Source organism: Aptenodytes forsteri, unplaced genomic scaffold (assembly GCF_000699145.1).
Source record: "Aptenodytes forsteri isolate BGI_AS27 unplaced genomic scaffold, ASM69914v1 Scaffold72, whole genome shotgun sequence".
Classification (NCBI taxonomy): Eukaryota; Metazoa; Chordata; class Aves; order Sphenisciformes; family Spheniscidae; genus Aptenodytes; species Aptenodytes forsteri.
In genome coordinates this window covers 6,086,409-6,112,042 of record NW_008796193.1, presented here as the reverse complement: position 1 = coordinate 6,112,042, position 25,634 = coordinate 6,086,409, and the positions used below count along the sequence as shown (strand labels likewise).

Sequence of the window (25,634 nt, the reverse complement as noted above, 5' to 3'; positions counted from 1 at the left end):
CTAAACTTTGCCGGGATTTAAAAGGGACAAATACCTTTATCGCACAAATAAGATGCTGCAAATCAGTACAGTTCATCCTCAGGCATCGCTACTTTTTCCGTATTGTTGCAGGGTCAAGAAGGAATATTTTCCTGCAGGTACACTAATATAATTGAGGATGTTCAAACCAGTTAACTGTAGGCACTTATTGTATATGCCTAGAGAAGAAGCCTGTGGTGCATAAACCAAAATGTGCCAGGTATTGGCCGCTGCCTCAGGGTGGTTTTGGGCATAACAGACTAATGTTTTGATCCCCAATTACACAGTTTTCATTCTAACTCCACTGATCAGGGCAGAAGAAGTATGGTTGACAGTCTTATTACAGCCTGGGCTGGATTTTAAATAGGGCTGGTGCTTGAAAAGTGATTTCAAATGCTGCTAATGAATCACAGGCCAAACCTTCTGCTCTGTGGCAGAGAAGGAAGCCAGAGAAGGCCTCAGAAAAATTAAGTGCAGTGCAGTAATGATGAAAGGCGATCTTTCACTTTCAGCAAATTACTATATTTCAGGAGGATTTCACTTGTTAAAATGAAAGTAATAACCTACGTGGAAAACTACATGCTACAAAGCAGCTTGATTTCTTTCCCAAATTAATTCTCCATTCTTCATTTGAAAGTGTGCTGTTTCCTGAGGCTGCTAAATATTTTTGCTGTTTTCTCCTGAGTTTGACTGGGCTTTGAAGCAGCATCCCCTGAGAGGCTTACAGGGTTCAGCAGACTGCTGACCAGCTGATACGGATATTACACAGGCGTTAAACTGTGACAAGTCTAAAGCCTACGGATCAAGATGTCGTCAAACAGGGATCTAATTCTTCCCTCACTTATGCCAGTATTACTCATCTCGCTTTCACTGTAGTTATGCCTAATTTATATTGGGGTAAGGAAGTGGAGAATCAGGTTTATGTTGACCAAAGGAAAAATTATAAAACTTTAATAAAAAGAGTCAAAGGAATAAGCCATGAGAAGTCAGCTGAAGCAGACAGTGTGAGATCAGGGTAACCATCATGAAATTACCTTTGCATGTAAGACCGCAGCAGGGTGATTCCCAGGAGAAAGTACATCATGATAGAGCACACCATCATGGTCAGCCCGAGGAGTATGGCCCGGTCTTCTCCAGCTTTTAGGGCTGTGACTGTTTTCCTTTTGTCCAGTAGATCATGATCCCTGATTTTTTGGTAAATATTTCTGAGGTTGAAAATAATACATTCTTATGTGAAGTTCATATTTAACCAATGAACCCTCTACAAGGTGGGTAGTTCCACCTCCATACCCATCTCGTGAGAGAGAAAGGCTTAAGGGTCCTCAGGTGTCCTTTTTCATCGGATTCACTCTGACCTAGTGGAAATTTATTCATCTCCAAAATAATTTACAGCCATTTCTGAAAAGGTAAAAACCTCTTATAGCAAATATAAAAATTAGACACTTGTGACAGCTCAGTAAATCCTTCTTTGGTACAGCTTCATTGGCTCAGTTGAATTATACCATAGGTGAATTTGACCTGTCAATGCCAGCTTAGGCCACTAGAAGATGTTTAGTTATATGAGGTGTCTTTTCTTCAGTTGAATATGGTAACAGGTCTTATGTTACCATATGTAGAAAATAGCCTGAAGAAAGTCGTCACTAAAATTATCTGAAAGGATCACATTCTTTTTTGATTCCCTACAAGCTAGTGGCTTGGGTAATTTTTCACCCTCAGTGTGACTCAAAGCCCATGAAATACTATGGGGATTTTGCAATTGATTTCTGTGGGTTTTTTTGTTTGGAAGCTTATTTACTTTATTTATAAAATAGCTTTCTGGAAACGCAGTTACTCATTACAATGAAAAACCTTGCAGAAAATTATCCACCAAAGCTGTTTGTTATAGGATTAAAAAAAAGAAGATACAACAAACCATTCCCCTTCAGCAGAGAGTCCTTTGCATTTTCTAACCATAAGTCCTTCTTTCATCTCCGAGCCTTTGATGATTCAATGGGTCATGAGGACACAATGGTGAAGAAGGAAGTATTTGAGTACATTTCAAACACACTCAAACTTTGTGGGTTTAAAATGTACTTACAGACCTGAGGCTGGTCAAAATCTCCTGTGTTTTCTGTTACGGTTCTTTTGAATCATCCAGGCAGCACCCGAAGCATGTGAACCGCACACCTCTGAGCCCTGGCACCACCATAACATGGACATAGTAGTACACGTGGAAGAAGTTCCTCTTCTACTGTCTGCAAAATGGCAGGTGAGCAACATCAACATCACTTTGGGCTCCAGCAAACCCACCACTCATTTAAGCTGAAACTGCCAAGTTTCACTCAACCTTGGAAAAAAGCGCTGTGTGTCAGACAAACCATATAACTTACATTCAGCAATAGGGGCAAAGAAATAGAGTTCAGACAGATGTAAAATCATACATAAACACAGTATAAACAAGAAAATAGGTTTAATCATAAAATCCCTGAAACTGGAGTTGAATTTGTATTTAGATGATGAGTCATAGTGAGGAAAAGCACATATGGTGTGGGGTTTTACAGGAAAAATTTTGCTTAGATGATACTGCAGTCGATAGTCTCCCATACCTAAGACCCCTTGAGGTTTCTTCATCCAACTATAATTTACATCTTTAGATGTCCATGGTTTCTCTTCAGAACCATCTTTAAAGCTTGCCAATGTTTTCCTAGTTGGAAATGAAATGGTAATTCAACCTGTCAAATTTTTTTCTGGTGCTGGGGAGAAAAAATATGTTGTGAACTGGCAGATGCAATTGCCTTTAAAGAAGTAATGTAGAGTAATAATCTAATGTTACTTTTCTATTATTATTTATCAAACTGTATTTAACTCTGAGAGCTGCTATTAGGATTTGCATTGCTCCCAAATGGAAGCAGGCAGGAAGGCAGAGATTGTCATGCAGTTCCAGCACATTAACCAATCACACAGCATAACTTATGTCAGCGTGTAGACATAAAACAGAAACAGTGCAATCGCTCACTAATGTCACCAGAGCAGCTAGGACATAAAAGGGATACAAATGGACAATTTAAAAACAAATAGCTAATTGAGAATGGTTACAAATACTTCCCATGTGGCCTTGAGCCAAGAAATGTGCAATGAGAGGTAAAAAAGGATGGACTGAAGGGTATGTTGTAGGAATGATTTATCTGGCAGGTGACTGGCAAAGGGGACAGTGTGCGGTGACCACCTGCCAGGCGGATCTCCCATGCTCGCCTGCTATGGTAAATAAAGCTAAACAAAGCTCTGCCTTGGGGGCCACACTCGGAGCAGTCGTTCGGTTGCTCTTTCGCAAATATTTGTTATTCAAAGCCCCGAACAACAGGAAAGTGGTAGCCTGGTGCACCTTACTGAGGGCTTTCTCCTGAATCCCTGCCAGGAGTCAGTCTGGTAACACACGCCAAGGCGTGCGGTGGCATGGCACGTGCCAGCGCATGATGCACCGGTCCTGACGCAGCCCAGGAGAGATGCTGAGTAACCGTTCCTCCTCCTCCTCCCCACTTGTGTCTGTGTTGGGGAGGTGCCAATTTGCTCTGGATGATACTGGGAACATCTGTTATTACCAGACTTCACGTTTTTGCCCCTGAGAGCCCTGGTTTTGGGGGACATGATACGCTGTGCAGAATATTTTGCCACTAAGAGAGCAGCCTTGTCATCTCCTTAGCTGGAGCAGCAGCGGAGGCCTGCACACGTGTGTGCTGCTCTGTGAGGGAGATTTTGTGTACGTGTGAACTTTTGGCACAGCCCAGGGACCTCTTTCTGCTCGGTGAGCTGGAAGAGCGCCATGCTTAGCCGGCTGATTTTGGATCCCAGGACTGCACAGCCACAATCAGGTGACTGCTGCAGTGTGTTTAAGTACAGATCACTGCATCCCAGACACTACTCATCTAGGTGACTCCATCTAATACTTATGATTACCTGTGATCACTCCCCAAAAATGACACCGAGGGGGGCTGTTTGTTTTTAAAGAAGTCCCAGCTGTCAGAACATGGGGTCTCTCTGCCCTGTGCAAAGACATTTAATAGAAAGCAAGCCTCCAAGGACAAAAGGTCTTTGCTTTCCTGATTGTTTCCAAACTGAAGTTCTCCCCTGCTAAATCTCTGTGTTCCTTTTGCCAAATCGCTCAGAGGATATGGGCTGGCTGCTCTACCCGGGCTCAGCTGCCAGAGAGGAAATCTCGGCTGTGACCATGCCTGCTGGGGACAGAGCAGAGATTTCCCTCTCCATATCTCTGCACAGCAGCAGTGCGGGGATCCCTCTGCAACGTGGTCAGCAGCTCCTTACGTGATCTCCAGAGGAATGCTTAGGGAGGACCTGTGTGATGAAATTAGGCAGCCCAGGTTACGTTACTCAACCTGAACATGAGACAGTCAAGGAGAATTACAGTGCCGGTTTAAGCGTACTGGCCTTAATAAGAAATTCTACGTTTTCTGTAGAGTTACTCATATTTGCTGCAGCCAAAACCTTTCTTTGCCATCATGAGGAACGTGGCCTTTTAGCACTCGGTTATGTGAAGGATGAGGCATGCCATGTGCATCTTATGTGCTCTGTGCTCTGCTGGTGCAGGACTGCTCCACAGCTCCAGGGATATGATGAATTTATCGGCATGTGTTAGGAATGGTCCGGTATGCCAAGGGCTTGCAACTGGCCACTGCCACGTAGAGCAGAAAAGGCTAAAGTAATGCTTCTTCTGACCCAGTACAACAGTTCTTGTTTTGCTCCAAAATGGGTAGATCTAAGAACACTGCAAAGTTTCCTCCCTGGAAATCTAGAATAACCAAGCACCTGCAATTTCTTTTTTTTTTTTTTTTTAATATACACAAACTACCTACCCTCAGATTCATTCCCTTGCAAATGGACCATGGTGTGGCACTGAGGGGGAGGCTGCCTCCTCCAGCACTGTGCAGTCATGAGGCTTGTCACATGGGGATACCTGCCTGCCTGAATTATTCAGAGTGACTTTGAATTCTCATTCAGTTCTCTGATATCACAGTTATTATGCAGATGTCACTCAAATTACCTCATGTTGAGGTGTTTACTGATATCAGAAATCCTTGAATGCAAGGGTCAAAAGACCTCCTGTATCTTACCTGCAGAATTCCCAATGCTCAGGGACTTTTCTGCTCAGAAGCCAATTTCTTTACTTTTTTCTTTACAGGGTATATTTAGCTGCATCAATCTTTGTTATTAGAGCTATGGCAACAGGAAATCTCTCTGGAGCTCTCACAAAAGTCTCAGTGATGGTTGTAGAAGGATTCCTATCATTACAAACAGTCACTCAATTCCTTCCCTCTTCCCCACCAAACTGGACTGAACTGAACCAAACAAAACCAGTGCTTTGGTTTTCCAAGCTTACAATGTTGTGGAAGACATAATTGACAGCTGAGAAAGAATGAGGGCTTGACTAGTTTCCAAAGCCTAAAAAGTGGCAGTTGGGAAACAGCAGTTGTCTAAAACAGCAATGCAATACATCAATTTTGGGCTCAATCCTGCAAAAGCAGATTCCTGAAGAGACACCTCCCACCCAGGAGGAGGCAATTTATCCACAGCAAGTGACCCATTGCTGCACAGGGTGTTATTATGGTGTGACCCCTCAAAAGTCAGCAGTCGTGGCATGTGTTAGGTGAAAAGTTTGCTGCCCCAGATGACAATCTTCCTGTCTGAAGTTTAAAGAACAAAAATTCCTAGGAAAGGGTCATTTAAGGGAAGTCATTTCTCTAAAATGCACTGCCTGTTTGATACAGTGATGCTGCTGGTGACCTTACACGTGTTAAAATCACTGCCAGATGCTGGTGGATGAGTTTCTTCCACCAGCAACACTTGCTCAGTGTTCACACCTTTCTTCTGCAGTCCTGAGGCTGCAGTCAGCACTCTCCTATTTCCATTTTCTCTTCCTCCCTTTCCCTCCTGCATTTTATTAATCACGCACAGGGTATGAACAATTCCTTCTGTACAGCTCTACAGGACCACCTGGGAAATAAACCCACCCGAAGGCTTGAAAAGGCACCTGAAATTGCCACGGCTGGTGTGTAAGTACAGAGATACAGCTCCCTACCTCCCTATTTCTGCAGGCAGACAGGACAAGCTCTGCCCAGCATTTAAGCTGACCAGGTGCCGGTGAGCCCTGTTTAGCATAGCGCTCAGCCCAAGTTAATAAGTCCCACTTGTGGGGCATGGTGTGAGCTGAAGGCCGTGCTAATCGCAGCACATGGCTTCCAGCCAGCCCAACTTGTGGGCAGATATCTCCTACAAGTGTCTGACCTTGGACCGTCCTGTCCATGACAGTGTTTTAACGCAGAAGAGCATTAGCCTGGGGAAAATTTCAATTAAAGAGACTTGCAGAAGTACATGAGGCAGTTAGATAACCAGCTCCAACTGAAAGTCCATGGAAACCTGCTGCCAAGCTGGCCTTTGTGGCTTCAAGATATCTGCTTGGGATCAGAGTATCAAAAGAGCTGAACACCTATGCAGCCTTTGTAGAAAAGTTCAGCAAATGGACCAAGTCTCCGAAGAGACGTGGCGTCCTGAGGGCAGCTCTGCTGCCTGAACTCATGAGTGCATTTTCCCAAGCAGATGCCAGCAGTAATGTCTCATTAGAATAACTGAAGAGTGTGTTTTGCTAATTGGCACTGTGGATACATTGACCTCTGTTTTTGTTTCACCCGAGTCTGATTTTTTGTGATTACATTTAATAGTGACCACAAGGGGAACTCAAGGAGAGGAGGCAAGGGAGGGCAGGGGTAAAGAAAAGAAAAGAAAGGGAAGTGTGTCTGGTTGCGACAAGACAAGCTGTCTGGCAAATCTCACTAGAAAGGAGAGAGATTTTGGAAGGATGAGTCTGAGCATTACTGACAATTGTTCTTTCATCAGTGATATTTAACTTCTTTCATTCCCAACTGAGTGCCGCCTTTGCCTGTGGACTTAAAACCTCTCCTTCCCTTTCCTTCTCTTCTGTGTAATTCCCTGCTCCCCTGGGAGATCCAGTAACTCATTTATTCCTCTGTCTCCTTCAGCCTATTCCCTCCAGCAACACCAGTAAAGTGGGCTGGCGGGCTACCAGTAATCAGCTCACTTTTAAGCTGCTTGTCATCCACCAGGCACTGTGCAATGTATTGCGCACAGGCTCACCCTCACACACACATGCATATAAACAGAAAACATCTCTTACAGCCAAATGCACCATCCAGATGTGTAAAAGTTATATAGGGCAATGATTTGGCTGGGGGAGAGGAGGCACTGTGTGTGTTGTCTGGAGGGCGGTGCGGGAGTGGTGTGGGCTGATGGCTGGAAGCAGGACACCTGCAAAAGGCATAAAGGCTTCACAGGGATTGGAGCTGGGGCTGCAAACCTGTGGCTGGGGATTAGTGTGCTTTTAAATGTGCGATGTCTGTGTGCTGACCTCGGAGATGGTCATGGTGTGCTGCTGCTGACTTGAGGACAAGGAAGACTTTGGCCATGGCTCTGGCATTGTCCCTCCACTCTGTTTTGGCTTCACATGGTAACCCTGGCACTCATCGGCTGGTCCTGTTGTTGGTGGAGCAGTAGCCAGGGGGGGTGTGAAAGGCAAGGAGGGATACACCCTTTGCATCCCTCTCACTTCTCCAGTGCCACCACTGAAGAAAAGCTACAGGCCACAGTCTTAAAAATTCAAAACCTGTAAAAGACAATCAGCATAGATGCCGTTTACCTTTTCTCATCATGTCTGTAAGATGTAGAGCTCCGGCCACTGGTCCAAATAAACATTTTAGAGGGTTGCCCAGTGTTGGCTTTGCTCGCTGCAGTGGGACGATGGAAGGACCTGGGGGAAGAGGGATAATTTTTGTCACTGCCCATCCAATGTGGCAGACCACATTATATCCAGCGTGCCAAATCCCCTGTGGCCATACCCAGTGTGCTCTGAAGATGGACCATTTGTTAACTCAAGGTGAGATGTAAAACAATGGGCATGACAGATCAGTGTGTGGGAATGAAGGATAAATCTCATTAGCCCCACTGGTAAAATGTGATCCTGGCTAATCAGGCTTAGCTATGCTCCATACTGCAAAGGATTTGCACTACTGACAAGAAATCATCGGTAGTTTAAGAAAAGGTAATAGCTGCATCCAATGTTCCTATGGCAGTATTTTGGGGGTAGAAAGTGGCTATTGTTTAAGCACACACATGTTCATTACAGCTTATTGGTTGTACGGCAGCTATCAGTGTGATGAGGCTCTAAAGAGAGGTGTCTGAATGAGGCACAAGTATGAGACGTAAATGCAGCATTTTGTGCAAATGTAACTGATGTGACAAAGATGTCTTTTCCCACAGAGAAATTACTGTCCCAAAGCCATCTGACCAGACCAGTTAGATGCCTGCCCAGGGGCTTCTCTGTTTCACAGCAGGCTATGAGACCTGCTGCCTTCTCTCAGGCTCTCAGGGTCTTCTGACGAGGGGAAAAGTCTGAGGGGTTTCATTTTAAGAACTGAATTTGAACCCTGTACTTCAATTAGATCTCACAGAATCAGAAATACAGAGTTGAAAGGATCTCAAGAAGTGTTGCTGCTCTCTTGCCCTGATTCAAGGCACATTCACTATATCTATGTTATTTGTAGCAGATTTTGGTTACCCTAGATCAACTGAATGTGAACAACCATCTTTCCAGATGGTAACTTCATTGCCAGGCTGGAAGCATAGGCTGTATTGGACCTGCTAGTGGGGCGACAGCTCCCCTCGTAGCTCCTCCTAATCTGCTCCTGGTTTTAGTGAGGCTCAGTTAAAATCTCGATCTCTGAAAATTTGGCCCTTCTTGGTGAGGGCTGTATTTCACATTATTTCATGGCACAGCACTTTGTGCTTTTACTGCATTCAGAGAAAGGCTTAAGAAAAAAAAATATTCCAGATTATTCCAGATACCAAATACTTTAATGCCAAAGTCTTTCATATACTGGGGCCATTCTTTAGCTCACTGAAAAATAAACCCGGCTGTTGATGCTGTCAGCAGAGAAGGCACATGAATTCCTCAGTGCTCCTCGCCTGAAAAAGTCTGTGATGTTACTATCTACATACTCATGCAAAGGGATAATTTCAGTGTTTGCATAGTGGTGAACCTGAGAGAATACTTAAATCCTGTAGAGGTGGCTGCAGGGGAAGACTGACATGGACAGGAGTCAAAATCCATCCATATGCAGACAGGCTGATGGGTGCCAAGGGACCGGGCTCTCCATCTGGAGTCAGCCCAGAGCCCCACCACGGGGTCCATGGCGCAGACCCAGGCCAAACTCACAAACTGGGTGAACTGGCCAAACTGGTGACCCCGTCACCTCCTCCCTGCTGGGATCCTGCTGCTCCCTGTTGTTGCGATGCTCAGAGATGCTGGCTCGGGACTGGGGCTTGCAGGCAGGGAGCTTGCTTGAAATAACAGACAGTAATATCTGACAAAGCTTTTGTGCTGCATTCATGCACAACAAATTGGACAAGAAGGTGGCCCAAAAGAAGGGAGGCAGAAGGAGGGGAATCTCCCCGAACCCTTTCCTTGACTCTGGTCATCACTGCAGCTCTGAGAGCCAAAAACCAGTCTTTTCTTTCCTTACAACCACTGTAGTTAAGTATTGGGGATTAAGCAATAAGAAGAGGCACTTTCTCCCTGAAATAACTATAGTTTAGAAGGTGAAATAACACCTACCAGGATCTAATCAATAGAGCCACTGACTAAGAAGTGTTTTTATAGTGATCGTGGCCAGAAATTTGGGTCACAGGGCCTTGGGTCTAATCCTCACTCTGCTATGTAAGATCGCCCCTACACTCCCCCAGACAGCACAACAGCGACTGCCAAGCCTACGCCGAATGAGCTGGTGTTTCGGCATCGAGCAATGCAGGAGGGCTCAGAGCAACTATCCAAGGGCCTGGAGGCCACATTGGATATTGGACTGAGACCCGTCCCATGCTGAGCCCCTTAATGCTGGAAAATAAATTTTTTTTTATATATATATATATTTGCCACTGCACACTTTAGGATGTCACAGGTGAGTTGCATGACAGGAAAGCCTGGCTGGCTGTGCTGCCACAGCCTGAGTGGTCCCAGAGCTGTCAGGAGATGGTGGTGAATGCTATTAGAGAGTCTGTTCTTAATTAAGCAAAACTTGGGCACACATTAGAGGTGATCAGCAGCTTCTGCTGCCTGTCTAAGTCAACAGGGACACCTGGGCAGGACTGCCTGGGCAGGGAAGCAGGTTCACAAGCTCCAGAGCAAATTGCAGGAGCACCACTGGTACAAGAGCTAGGTGAGAGGGATCTGTCCCACCAAGGAGATGGCAGGGGAGGAAAAGGGGTGTCTTTCTTCCCCCAAAAAGTCAGAGTGATTTCAGAGTCCCTTATAGTGCCAGTGTCCTAGAGCAGTCCATATGTGATAGCATTAACGTTACCTGCTTCATTAGTCGGGCACTCCAAGCTAACCATCACTATTTAACACAGCATTACATGCCTAATTTTGTGGAAAATTGTTACACTGATGACATCACAGCAGAGGTCAGATGTAAGCGACTAAAGTCCATGTTTCCTTTAGGTGGGGGTTAGCTGTAAGGTAAGAGCCTTTTGCAGAACAGTAACAACGCAAACTCCCCAAGACCCTCCTCTGAAGGCCTTTGGAGGACTTGTAACTTAGAACAGTTACAACCTACATGACCATGTCCTGCTCCACCAGGTCAGTTAGCAAACTTCCATGCCTTTCTCTTCCCCTGAGTTAATCCCAAGGAAGGACTGTGAACCCCCCCTTCCTTCCCTGTCCCCTCTCTCTTTTCTGAAAAAACAAGTAGCACTACTTTTTTTTTGCCTGTTGCCTCTCTGAGTCAGCTGCTGGCAATGTATTTTTACCATGCAACAAGTAATCAGGCTGTGAAACTCATTACTGCAGGATGTCAGCCTGGCATTTAGAGTACAAGTGGATTGTACTATCGCTTGAACAGACAGAGCACCTAAAGTCATGACAATACCTGTTAAAAAAACATTTAGTAGAGGTCCTTCAAGCTGCTTTTTGACCATCAGGAGTCTGTAGGCGATATTCCTATAGGGCAGGTTACCAGCAAACTGCTGTACTTGATGTGACTTTTGCTGTGTGCTCTTAGAGTCAGGATGCTGGGTTGGACCCTGGGCTTTCTGCTTGACTTTGCCTGAACATTGCTGTCGCCTTCATTGTTTACCCAGTGTAGCATCAACACAGTTGTCTCTCGGCGTGGTTGCCACAGAGACAGGCAAGGAGGCCATGCTTTGGTTTTTACAAAACGCCTCGTTCTTGGCGTTTGGATCTATTCTGAATAAATGCACAATGTTTAAGAGAGAAACGCAGAGTAAAAAGTATACAATCTCCTATGAATACCTGTACACCCGTGCCCAGGGCACTTCACTGCTTTGCACTGGCCACTTTGTCAGCTTTAAGGGCCCGCGATGCTGACACAGTGGGTCTCCCCAGGGCTGACCCACTCCTCCCATCTTCCCCCATTCTCATCCTTCTCTTGAACATTATCTTCTGGTAAATTTTATGGACCTCACTAGAAAACCTGACAAGGTTTCTACTTTTTCAGCTATTGCAACATGAAGACTTGAGATAGTTCTTATAAGATTAGAACTACTCTGCCCCGTCCTAAGGAGTGTCAACAAGTTCACCCAACAGCAACCACCTAAGAGAGGACTGCAGTGTGAAGAAAACATGCTGGGGCAGCATTTGCTTCAAATTGCTCAAAAAAAGATGTAATTCTGAGGGTGAATCTCAAAATCCTTAGCTGGTACCTTGGTAACTATATTATGTGCTCTGTTGTCCTCACTTTCACTCTGGGCTGGCTGCTTTCCTTCCTCAGGCTTTGGTTTATGTCATGATTTATATGAAAAGTCCCTTACCTCTAGGTCACCACATCTGTGAACAGTCAAAGAGGGATATTGCGGACCACATTTTTAGATGGAAAGCTGGGTTTTATATGTGTGTTTATTTGTAATTGCCTCTGTCTATGTTTATGTTAATCATACGGTTTCTGAGACCTTGGAGAACCATTTATGGCACCAAACTAATGAGCTTTGCTCTCCTTATGGCATTTCATTTCCTGGCCAATGTGGCCACTGTAAAAAGAGAAGCACTTGTATTAATTTTGCCTCATAAAAGACACCATGAGTCATCAGAAGCCAGCAAAAGCTGAACATTCACCTAAAGATATAATCACTGACCTCTTAACCTTTGTCTGAATACACCCACGTCCTGCACTGTCCATGCTGCCAAGCGCTCTGGATGCTTCATCCCAACATTTCCCAGCCAGAGGATTATTTTAAACCTGAGGCAGTTCCCTGTGAGCCCTGAAGTTTTCCCACTAGTGAACCTTTTAACCTCTCTCTGTGCCACAACACAGCAGTCAGGGCCAGTTCTTGAACAGACAGGGTGGCTGCTGCTGAGTGATGGGAGATATTTGGTCTTTCTCATGGCTGGAGAGCCTTTTTTTGGGGTGGTCCCACCCACCATTGTCCATGGGAAAAGGAAGAGGCTGAAACCAGGCATCAAAGGCAGCCTGTAAGGGGATGGTGGTTCACTTTGAGGTGAATTTACTGAATATGGACAGTTAGACTTTATGCCCTGATAGGTCTTACCCACGCCTATGTCTGATCATAGTATGTTTTCCTATGGCCTGAGCCAGAAAACAGGGAGAAGTATTGTGTGATGAAGGATGGGAGATAAATAAAATGGCCTGCTGGATTTCTGATGTAAAGTATAGCCTGACTGCTGGGTAGTCTGGCATTCAGGTGCCTTAGTGCGTGGAATAGTTTCCCATGCAGAGTGGTGGAGGTAACTACTAAATTAAGATGCTCCTGTCTGATTCAAGAGATGATCCAGGGGAGTTTTCTAGTCCCGATATTAAAAAAATGTAAGAGCTGGACCCAGGACTAAAACCAGCGCCTGAAGTTTCTGACTCCTAGGTATGGTCCATGGCAATATGAAGGGGTAGATGGAAGCAGAGCTACACCAGGGAGAGGGTGAGGAGAAACACAACTAGGTGGTAAAAACTGAGCAGGCATCTGCCTGGGGTATCTGAGTGAGACTTGCTATGACCGTGGCCGTGGTGTGACGTGGAAGCCCCAATACACATGTACCAAGGGAGGTTTGCAATTCCCCTGTTCTGACACAATTCAGAGGGCAGTGCTTCTTCTGTAGTTAAAATACCTGTTTTCTCTGCAGGTCTCCATCTGAGCACAGTATCTGCTTGCCCTAATCCCACTTGTCTGCGGCCACAACAGAAGAACAGCAAGCATGGACCAAGAAGAACAGCAATAAGCTAACTCATAAAAGAAATGCATCTGCATTAGTAGAAGACAGTTACCACTTAGGGAACATTTAACGCTCTGGCAGCAGCAACACTAAATTGTGAAGCAGCAACAGCAATATCAAACGTTGTATTTCTGCCTCATGACTGGACTTTGCTGTACCACAAGCTAATGGGCACAGTGCAGGACAGTGCGACATAAATAACTGTTCTCATTGGAGCATCTCAGGAGCTCCGGCTGTACTAACTGACTAACCCAGCTGGCAGATGACCTTGAATTTGGGGTTTCTCATTATGGCAAGGGAAAAATGAACAATGGGCAGCTGGTGTTAATGTATTGACAAGCGTTTAGGAAGCCTGATGGCTAATGATGTTTCATTAATGAATTCACCTCTGTTTCTGGCCCTTCTCCTAAATCTCCCCAGAGCTCAGAGCTGAGGTCTCCATCTAGTTTTTGAGCTGAATGAGGGAGACACCCTGGACCCAGGGCGGTCTTGCTGGGCTCCCATGGTACAGGCATGTCTAGGACACTCCATGTCCAAAGGAGGAGGAGAACGGGGCTGCCAGTAATGACTGAAACCATCACATGATGATGCAGCTTAGCTGTGTGTGGAACACAATGGCATTTGATTTTGTTTTCGAAGCCAAAATTTCTTTTAACTTCAAATCATACTTTACGATTGTTAATTTCCTCTCCCCAGTATATACAGGAGTAAGAGAGATATTCAGAAAGGCTGAGGTATCTATACCTCTTTGCTACATGACAACATGCAGTATGTTTACACTTTAAAATTAAATATTCCAAAGTAACATCTAAATCTTCCAGGTTTCCATCTCATGATGTTTTTTTCCTCCAGTGTTGGCTTTCTGTTTTGAAAAGACTTTCAAGCCTTGCCATTTAATGATGCCTGTCATCCCTAGGCTTCCCCTTTCCTAAGATCTACCTGCCTAGTACGAGTCTAAGTAGCCCACACAGCATGGCTGTAGACTTTAGAGTCTTTATTCTTCCCAACCCTTTAAATTTTAACTTCTTTCTCCACTTTTTTTTTTTCTTCTTTTTTTTTTCTTCCCAGTGGCTCTTCCTACATATTACTATCCCCCTGATGACTTGTTTCACTCACTCTGGCTGTATGAGCGAGCCGTGAAGGACCTGGTGCTCTGTGGTAGCTTTTTTTTTCTTCTTTTTTTTTTTTTTCCCAGTGGCTCTTCCTACATATTACTATCCCCCTGATGACTTGTTTCACTCACTCTGGCTGTACTGTGTTAGTCTTAATTATTCTGATTTAGCTGATCAAAACAGCAACTTTTTGAAGAAATTCCTGTGTCCCCAGGTCAGCTACAAAGGAGGGAGCTACTGTCTATCATCACAAGCAAGAGAGTCCCAACTTGTCTTCTTTGGCGACCTTCTGGCCACCTCAGAGCAGTCTGACGCTATGGCCTCAGCTTCCTCATCTGTACAAGGGATGTGCTAGTCCCATCACTGTACCTGGCAGAGGACATTTTCAGGCCACATCCAGGTAGCAGAGCATCTAGTGAAGAGCCAGCCCTTATTACCATCCTCATATTTAGGTGTGGGTGAATTTGCAATCCAAGCATGAGGCAATGCCTTTCTTGGCACCTTGCAGTCACCAGGGATCAAAGTTTGTGAGGAAGAGCTGAGGATAATTGTCCCCTTTGCCTGTCAGGACTCTGCAAACATTTTTGGCTTCCTGTGCCGAATTTGAATTTACATAGCAAGTGACACATTGGACAAGCACTATATTCATCATCTCAGCTGCTCTCTGGCTTCGGAGAAGGGCACAATCTGCCTGTAAAATGGGCTGGCTTTGGGAGGGGGTGCAGCAGTGGCAGGCGCTGGGTCATCCCCCTGCAACGTGCCCCTAGTCAATTGAGCCAGGACAGTTTTATGGGGAGATCTGCTCTGCCAAAGACCAGGTAGCATTACACTGATGAGGAAGGATCCTGGGGGTGAGAATGAAGGCAGCGAAAGTGCTGCACTACCTCACTTGATGCTCTCTAAATCTTAGCACACTTCTCTGTAATTGCAGAGGGATATATCACTGTAGGTACTGCACTGCACCAGAAGAGCTATATGGCCTCGGAGCAGGCTGGCTGGCTAAAAGCACATGGGTGGCAGTGAAGGTGCTCTGTGCCTTGTGATTATGCCATGATAAGCCCAGTGGGAAATGGAGAGAGGGTGCGAGAAAGGAGACGAAGTGGAGGCTCACTGCTGCATTGCTCCTCCCAGGGCTGGGAGGTGTTTCCAGCTCTAGCTCCACACTGAAGTCAGTCTCTTTGATGGTCATCAAGAGGGAATGACCTTCTCCCCAGCTGAGATTTTTTGGGTACCCACCTGACCAGATCTTACAGGAAGCCCTTTTGGATACTAAAAAGGCTATTTTTAAGAATAATTTGTTGCACAGTGGGAGCTGGACTCCTCTGATTATGCTGAAGTGAAGTGGCTTCTGAGTCAGCTCATATGTCCCACTGTCATCTCAGGGCCCTGGGATTTACACCCCAAACTGTGAAGCTACAAGGTGTTGGCACTGCCTTTTTACAGGTGATGAACAGAGGCACAGAGGCTGCTGAGACTTGGCCAAAGTCTCCCAGGAATTCTGTGGATGTAGTAGAGAAAATAGCCTAAAAGATGGTGGACAACCACCTTCCATGCAGCGAGGAGAGCCAAGACACATACAGATTCCCATGTCAGAGAGCAAAGGCAGAGCCTTGTTTTGGGGAAGAGCCAAGTCCCATCCATGGGACATCCCCTACAGCTCCAGCTTTGTGCAGCTGTGCCTCAGCTTTACACCCCTCCAGAGAAGATCTGATCTGAGAAGTACACAGCTTTTAAATATCCCTGAAGAGAGTGTTTCATTTCAGGAAAGCAGTGCTAAAACCCTGATGGTGCTTTTGCGGGTGAGAGCACAGGGAGGCAAAGAGTGATGTGCTGCTAGGGACAGGGAGGGCACCAGCAGCCCTTAGGGATCACACGAGCAATGTGGCTGGGGAGAGAGGTGAGGGCAGAGAAAGATAAACAGACACAGAGCAGCACCCAGAGGAAAAGCACAAACAGCCAGGGCAGATATGGCAGGAGTGGTTTTTCTCCCACCTAATTCCTTGAGCGGGTCAATCATCTTTTATCTCCTTTGAGTCAGTCACCGTGCCATGGAGAGCACCAGCTGGAACAAAGCAAAGGCAGAGGCGAGCTAAAACTACTGCCCAGCAGGAAGTGAATGCTCTGGCACTATTTATTTTTGAGTCCACATTTGGATTAGCTGTAAAGAGCTGTGTGGATAAGCAAGCAGGCAATTACAGCTGGGACATGCTGCTCATGAATGGAAACAGCTCCAATCTGCTCAGGACATATTGAAATTCTAATTCAGTTAGATTCCTTTAGTTACAGCGCTCATCACAGACACTAAAAGAGATGGGATTAAAAAATAAATACGACTCTTATGTTGCCTTTGGTCTGCCTTCTCTGCTCCCCTTTTCCCCCCTCCCCAATTTTAGCTGTTGTTTGACTTTATTTTCTGTGGCAAAATACAGCAGTCTGCATTTGGTCTGCTTGTTAATTTTTACGAGGGTGTAGCAGACTGCAGCTGGCTGAACGCGTGCACTGCTAATGAGCGGGCAGTCAGCATGAATACTAGCCCACTGCTGAGGTTTCACATGTCATACCTTACTAAAGACCATTATGCAGAGATGTCTGTTAATACTGCAAAAGTGCAGGTGTAACACTGAGGCACAGAGCAAGTAAGTGATTTGCACAAGCTCTTCACTGGCTTCATCCCTGATTCAGACCAGTGCCCAAGTCCACGAGCCCGCACTGCTCCCCCAGTAAGCAGGTTGGCTTCCTGCTTTGGGTATCGGTGTAAAGCTACTTTGCCTTTGCAGGCAACAGCTTTTGCACTGGATTTGTGCAGGCAAGTTAGTAAAAGATCTGATCCAAAACAGTGGCCAGGGAAGAGGACCAGGAGTGCTGGATCAGCCCTGCCAGTGTGACCTGGAAGTTCAAGCAAATTGTTTAACTATGTGCTGGTTCAGTTTCCCTGGCTGTCAATGAACGATGTTGTATTAAATCTGCTGGCATATGCAAGGAACAGTTAGTTGAGAACTAAATGTCTGAGATTACTAGATTGGAGGAACAAGAGGAGCGTGAGCTCGGGTCTCCAGCTGCCTGGCTGTTGTGCTTCCCTCACGACTGGTCTCTTGGACCTGCTGGAGGACCTTTGAATGCAGAGAGATGTCTACAGACAAGATGTACAGTGCTGCACCAGTCTATTAGTTAAAAAATCAGTGTAAGCACTAAATCACCTGCTTTGTGGATGAGTTCAGTACATGATACACTGGATGGTACAGATGCAGATTTAGCCTCCTTAGAAAACCAATTGCTTGAGAGCTTGTGAATTTCTTTATAGATGTGTTCTTGTAATATACTTTTTAGCATAAAACCAATTTTTCTTGAGAGCCAGGAAAAAAGATGATGAGAAAGAACAAAAACAAATTCTCTATAAGAGAGAACAGTGTACATTTGCCTTCTACGCAGTTTTGAACCAACAAAGAGAACAAAAATCTCTGCAGTCCTCTGAGGCCAGCAAGGCATTCTGAACAGCGAAGGGGTCATGTCCATGAAACAAAACCCCAATGTATTTTGGTCTCATAATTGGTCTAGAAATGAAAACAATGGTAGGAGCAGGCACAGATGCTTCTATTCCTCATATGGCAATAATCTATATTAATTACAGCAAGTGTCCAGCTTCAAACAATGTCACTGCAGTGCTATTACTGTTGAAGAGTATTGAGTTTCCAAGGAGGTGAATGTCTTTTTCTCTCCCTAATCATGATTACTTGGCTTAGTACTTGGGCTAAGCTTTCATTTAACCAAGATAAATGGATATTTCCAAAACCAGCGAGTTAACACTATGCATCACATTATTACTCTCTTCTCAGATTTCTTGCCTCGTGTGTTATTTTACTTGGCTGCTAAACACAAATAACAATAAGAATAGTAAAGAAGAGTTGTGCAGGATCCCATATGGATTAGAGATCAAAAAAAAAAAAATCTGGTTTTGACACATTACTTTGTTCTATTCTGTGCTAGCATTTTCCCTCAATCGACATAACATTATTTTGTCCTATAATTTCCCTTTTTTGAAACATGAGTGCCCACACCACATTTTTGCAGACACCACTAGCCTATCTGACTATTTTCTTGCTTTCTATTTGGAATCCCTATTTATCATTTAAGCTTATGTGCCAATACCGTAGGTTAACATTCAGAAGAGCAGATGGGGAATTAGAGGCAAAACTTCTGTCAGTGATAACGGGACTTCCACACTTCATTTCCCCCAGGGCACAGTGAATGTTTTCCTTTTCAACAGTGCTGGGCAAAACTGCCTTAAGGAACAGGTGGCAGAAAAACTGTGTGCTGGCAACACACTGAAGTTGTCAGGATGCAGGAATAGATTTTTGGTTGCTGGGCCATTTGTGGGAAGTTATTTTGTAGTAGCTCCTGGAAGATACCCACCTCAGTACAGAAGTTCAAGTGCAAAATAGCCAGAAAGAATTGCCTTTCTAGCAAAGTCAGTGAGAAGTCTGGCACTGAACAGCTGCTCCTACATAGGTGGGTTCACCTGACTACATTGCTGCCCAGCGGTCAGGCATTTGATGACCAGGGCAGGATGCGGATCCAGAAGAGGTCCTAACTTCAGGTCCCTACACTCTGCAAATCCCGTTATTTCAGCGGCCATCCCGCTCCCCACTCCTCTGTCCCTTTGGGGACCGGCACTTGCAATATGAAGGACTTCACAAAGCGGGAAGCAGTTCACCTGCTGTAGGCACAAAACTCCTCACCATCAAGGAGTGACACTCAGACAAATGTCCTGTCTCTGTCCTGGGGACACTCCCCAGCTGGAGAGCCCCGTGGCACCTCACTGGGATTGATCATCCCTGTACTCTTCCAGCTTTGCTCTGGGCAGCAGGGCTGTGCTGCCAATGCCAGCCAGCTGCCACTCAGCAGTTGCTGAATGACAGGAACTATCAAGATCAAGACAAAATTCAGTGTCCTGACATGCCAAATGTCACATGGGAGACTAAAAGCAGCTTCTGGCTGCTAAAACGTGCACTGAAGATATGCTAGAGGCCTGCACAGAGAGCAAGAGCTTGCCCCTACCCTTGCGTGCCATGCGGATGGGGCTTGTTCAAATAATTACCACCAGATACAACCTGTACCATCTTACCTTCTCTGGTCTTTTTCTATAAGGTGTCCATCATTTGGCCAGCCTCCAGCCACCTTCTTCCCAACAACAAAAGGCTTTTACTAAGCATTCGATACTGCCATTAATGAAACAAGGAAATAGATGTTGAAAATCAGGACGTGTGGGTTATGTCTGTATTCTCTACTTTTTAGGGCAGTTTAACAATTGCCTGTTAATTTTCACCCTTTTTGATGTTTTTATGAAAGCTCTTCCTGCCTCTGTCTCTCCTGAGAATCCCTGAGCCCCAGTAATCATGTGAATTACATTCAAATCAAAATGCAGAAAAGCTGTGTTTCCACATTGACCTTGAAGTCTTGAAGGCCATTTCCACCTCCCACGGGATACAGTGGGTGTGTATCTCATTATTAAGGTGCTTTACAGCGTAGCTTGTGAATGAGGAGGCTGCTAAGGTAAGTTTAACCAAAAATTTTTCTCACATGTAGATATTCTCAAGATCCTATCTTGTAACTAAAAGCTGACATTCGAATTCTTCAATTTATTTAGATCAATTTAAGCAAACATACCTGTGGGAAAACTTGTTAAGGTACCAGCTGACACCTGGCAGGTGACTTGAGCTGGTCCTGTTGTAACACTTGTGTGCCTTTTGCTGTAATACAGTGTAGTAGGTAAATAAAAGCTGGTAGTCTTCCTCCTAATGTGTTCAGAAGGTTTCCTCCCATAATAATTTGATAGTAGTAATTCAATTGCAGAAAATATTATCAGAGGCTGCTGTAATATGGACTGTATTTTTATTTCATGGGGTGTAAAATATAACTTTCACTCCCACCTGCTCCTCTTCCTTACACTGGAAATGCTGTTGTCAGTTCCCCAGCTCAGCTTTTTTTTTCCTTTTAAAGCTGATGTACCAGCTTAATGAAGTCTATCATTTCAATGTTCTTTGATACGTACTTCAGAGGAGACCAGGTACTTGATTCTCTTCTTATTTACCTCAGCGAGGTCAGGAGCTGAATGCAGAAGCAAGCAAAGTGGTAGGGCAATGCCACAGAACCTGTCAGCACCAGAGCAAAAGCGTTTCCTCAGTTTGCTGTGGTCCCTTGGGAAGTCCTAACAGCTGGACTAATGTTGGATGTAATTTAAGAAATGCTTTCCTTAAACTGGCAGGAGGTTCAGTATTCAAATATAATCCCTGCTGAAAGAATGCTCAAAAACTGAATTTTGACCTTCAGGCAAGCCAAAAAAGAGATTTTTCAGTATCTGTAAAGATTTAAAAAATGATGTGGAACATTTTGTCCAATAGTAGCTTTTTGATTTCTTCACACTGTTTGTATTTATTTTCACCTTTTACCACAATGGAAATTCAAGTCCAATATTCAATCAAAGTCAAGCATTTTATAACCTTTCCACTCAGATGCCTGGGTCAGATGCTTAAAATGTAACACCAGCAGCACTGCTGTGGATATATAAGTACATGGAAAATCAACCCTTTGCACTATAGCCCAAGGAAGTGCCTTTTCTTTTTTTCTTTATCCTGGTGGAGTAATTTGCTATCAGAACATGTTGCCATCAAAAGTGATCTGCTATTGGTACCTTACAGCTATTGCAAAATGTTGCTACTGGAGTATTTCCATTTCCAGAACGCTCCCCAGTCAGACCAGCTTGCTGGTGCAAAGTTCTGAGCTGGTGGTGGGAGCCCTGCTATCAAACACATTTGCCAACTAGGAATAGGCAATTTGCTTCCTCTCACTCAGGTGCAGAGAAAAGCAAAGTTTATTTAATCTGGAAGGTGGAAAGCTGGAATGGAACAAGAATGACTATCACTCTTCACCCTTCCAGCTTCCCTTTATGCCCCCTTGAAAGCTCTCGCTTCCTTCATCACTGCTGGAGCAACAGTGCTTTTGGCAGCCAGCTCCTTCGGGGGCTTTCTAGTCCCAGGCTTGGTCTGACATCCCATAGCGTGACAGAAGATGCTCATCCAACGCATTGCTACCGTCAATCCTACCACAGGACACCAACCCTGGCGTTAAGGTGGTGGGAGAGGAAGGACTGACTAGGAGACAGCAAACCCAGTTCTGTTTCTGCAGGTTTTGATGCACAAAATGAATTCCTGTGGGGTACGCAAGTATTGAGCATTGGCCACTGAGCAAAGATATCCACGTGTGGGTTCTTACTCCATGTACCCTGCAAGTAAATACAAACCAGCTGACTGACCTGGAACGTCAGGCTGGCTCCAGGAGTGCCCTGGCCCCACTTTCTGCTCGTCTCTGAAAGAGCATCACCCCAAGTGTTAGCTTGGCAGTACTTGGAAGAGCACCAGCAGTTGCAATAAGTAACTGACAGTATTTCCGAAGCATCTGTATTTTCACTTCTGTGGAAAACATGGAGCTGATCTAGGAGTACTTTGGGAGCTGTAATGCAATCGCAGTGAAAAGCAGCACTGGAGGACCACCCATGGATTTCAGCAGATCAGATCTCCCGTAGTTAAACTAAATGTCATCACACTGTACACAGCTGCTGATTTCAGGTTTGCAAATTTGTAAAACAATGTGAAGAAGATGCTGCAGTTGTGAGCGGAGCAGCTGAATTATAGGTACTTAGGCAGCGCTGTAGGGATTTGAATTCTGTTTATTGCACAAACCTGCCTCTATAATTAATAGAAATAGTAACATTTCCTTGCTCTGTTTTCATTAATTCAGACTGATAGCTTTGGAAGATCAGAATGGATTAGGAGACACTTCCTGTTGTGGAAGAACAGGAGAGAACCAGAGGACTTTTTGGCTCTTCAGCATCAGTCCAGACCTCCTCCTTCAATGTGCAAGGAGCAAAATTACTAGCAATGCTCTGTGTGTAACAGACCATCTGTCACCATAATTGTAGCCTTATTTTATTTTTCCCTGCTTCTGGGAGAAAAGATCCAAACTTCCGTAGCTGCTTGCCTGAACTGAACATTATGGAATGTATTTTAAAATGTTGAGAAACAGCCACAGTCAGTCCAAAGCCTGCTTAAACCCCAGCAGCTCTCTAACACCAACGCTGGTACCTCCCCATAAAAACTGGCTTCAGGGTTTGACTAACAAGCTGCAAATGATCTGAACAGCCGTGTCTCCTTTAGCGGGAGTTTTATAGGCCTTTCCCCCTCTCTTAGAAGGCATAAACATATCAAGGTTTAAAATTGTGCTTTATTTATCTCAGTAGTATAGTATGATATTGTTCCCACAGAAGCACTGGTGATACTTTATCATGGTAGAGAGGAGGGCACCGCATGAAGCAGAGCTGATGCATGAGCCAGTTTAGCTGCGGCTATTGACAAATGAAATATGGCACAGGCTCAGTCTGGGTGTTATTTTATTATTTTGGATGCTTTGGGGACTGGAAGCAAGGGGTGTCCAGAAATGAGCATGAAAACCAGACAGCTATGCAAAGGGCTTTTCACCTCTCCCGATGGAAAGCTTTGCCCCCCAGCCCTGTCCCTCTCGGGGTCAGATGCACAGGAATAGGTATGTCAGAGATGACTTATTTTCCCAATGATTCATTGAAAAAAAAATTAATCTTAATAGCTTTCTAACACGAAGTATGTACCGACCACTGAACCGCTCTGACTAAGGAGGGCCTTTTATTGATACGACTCCTTAGTCAAATGTAATGCAATTAAATGATTGGATTTCATTACGTATATTGACATGGTGTCAGTGACAATTTCCGTTCTTCCTACTATTTCTATAAATAAAGTCATCTGCTATAATTAGAAAATATGAAAGTGCTAAGGTCTCCATTAATTCTTCCCTATATTAATCTAAGAGCTGGGCAGATGTTTATTAATACCTTGTTACACTGCGTTCATCAGCTGTTACCAAGAATAGAAAGGCTGAGACCTGATCTCACGCTGAAGGTTAAATAAGAGAAGATCTGGCTAAATCTTGGCTTCGGTTAACTTTTTGACAATATCTTGGGTTTTTATCAACATGCTTTTTAAACCTTTAACCTCTCTCTTTCTTCCCCTCAGTGCACTTTGGACCACGTATGAAACTCAGCGGCATTCCCCTCCCTCCAGCATTGAGTTCAGCAGTCCTTTAGCTGCGTCCTGATGTCCATTTTGATTTCAGTGGAGCTGAATTACATCAGCCTCTGACCTGCCCTCTGCTTCTCCCTCCTGGAAGACATTTAAGCAGCAGCGGTGCCAGGTGACAGCCCAGGTCCACCCCATTTGGTGCCGGGCACCTGCTGATGTGTGCTTGGGATGGATGTGAGGAACAGCAGGTACGGATGGATCTGCACCAAGACGCAATGGGTGCTGTAACTAGCCTGTGGGACCTCACGCTCCCTCCTGGGATCTTGTGGTTGGCAGGTTTCAGAGCTGGTCTAACCTCTGTCCCAAGCCATCTTCCATTGTCACCTCCACTGGGTCTTCTGCCAAGAAGCTCCACAATTTACTTATGTTTTCTGTGAAAGTGCTTTTTTTCCTGTTTCTTTTAAATCTTGTGCTCAATAACCTGAGGTCACTTCCTGATCTTCTTTTCCTTTCTTATTTGTCTGGCGTTTTCTGTCTCTTCCCACTCTCTGTTCTTTCTCACCCCCACCTCGATCTGTTCTCTCGGCACTTACTGCCCAGGTTTGGTGTCCATCAGGGCACCTCTGCCAACTTCGGCAGTGCTGCATTGACTTGTACCAGCAAAGCAACTGTCCTGTGACCTCTGCAGTCACGGCAGATGCTTGGCTTTGTCTGTGTCTATGTGGCTGTATCAAGGTGCTCTGAGGTTCAGGCTGGTGCCAAACTCCTGCTTACTCACGTTCCCGGTGTGCTGAGGCTGCCTATGGGGAGAGGAGGCGCTTGATTTCTGTGATGAGCCAACTGAAGTACAAACAATGCTCATTCACATCAGATGTTCACAGAAACAGTGCATAAGATTTATGTCTGTTTTACTGCATTGGGACTGCAATGGAGCCTATTTCCTTACTTTAGGAAAAGTTTAAATCTTGCTGGCAAAACTTATTGAACTTCTCCTGAAGGACTCAGCCTTCCAAGCTAAACCAATTTTTTTCAGCTGATAATTATTGTAATTTTTTGCAAGCTCCTAATATTTTCGTATACACATAGATGTGATGAAATTGTACATATTTTGTGACCTTTTCTCCTCAGAATACTGGGCTGTTGCCATTCCTCATTTAAAGCCAAGCAAAGCATGGCTGTTCACAACTGAGATTTACTTTGTAGGTTAAGATGTAATGCACTGAAGTGGATGAAGCAGCACTCAATCTGAACCTGCCTTTATGTTTTTGGCTGGGCCACATCTGAAATGAAACTGGAGCAAGCTGTGAGTTGTCCAGGGCTGGAGGTGGCCTTTCTTTACTGCTGTACCCAGCACTGAGCAGATGGGGTTCCCGGTCTTCGTCAGGCCTTGAAGAAGAATTTAAATAATATTTTCAAGATAGGCTGTCTGCACTACAGTAAAGGATAGGCATGACCCAAAGCCTACCATACGGTCATCAGCCTAAATCCTGAACTGATGAACTGGCTGATATGTACTTTGAAAGACTGGTGGTCGTGGCTGGCTCAGCCTCATCCCATCCCATCCCACGGCAGCTTCAGGGGCAACCAAGGCAGATGAAAAATGGCTCAGCAAACCCAACAAGCAGGGTTAATGTCAAAACTTCTCTTGACCTCAAAAAAAACCATGGGTGCAAAATTAGACTGCCCAGCCATGGAAAACACATGTATGCAGATACCCGTGCTGCTCCTGTACTCTCCCCTGGGTTGATTTCAAAAGGATCACAGGTCAGCAGGAGAGCGCCTGAAGAGCAGCACAAAGGAACTCCAGCCAGTAGGACAGCTTCATCGGGGGCCCAACTTAAATGCCTCTATGCAAATGCACGTAGCATGGGGAATAAACAAGAGGAGGTAGAGACATGCGCACGCCTGCAGGGCTACGACCTTATTGGCATCACGGAGACGTGGTGGGATGGCTCCTATGACTGGAATGTTGGATGGAGGGATACAGGCTCTTTAGGAAGGGCAGGCAGGGAAGACGAGGAGGGGGTGTTGCCCTCTATGTCAATGACCAGCTGGAGTGCATGGAGCTCTGCCTGGGGATGGATGAGGAGCCAACCGAGAGCT

The 25,634-nt window shown here is 45.1% G+C and overlaps 1 protein-coding gene across 1 annotated transcript in view; it reads right to left on the bottom strand.

Annotated features, from left to right (window-relative positions):
- The window catches only part of LOC103906180 (calcium-activated potassium channel subunit beta-2), a 160,728-nt gene that overhangs the window by 10,379 nt on the left and 124,715 nt on the right, over positions 1-25,634 (bottom strand). The window contains exons 2-3 of the mRNA XM_009288035.2: positions 7,721-7,831; positions 1,053-1,223 (exon numbers count right to left, since the gene is read on the bottom strand). Of these exons, the coding sequence (XP_009286310.2) occupies positions 1,053-1,223; positions 7,721-7,831 (282 nt within the window). The remainder of the gene's footprint in view (positions 1-1,052; positions 1,224-7,720; positions 7,832-25,634) is intronic.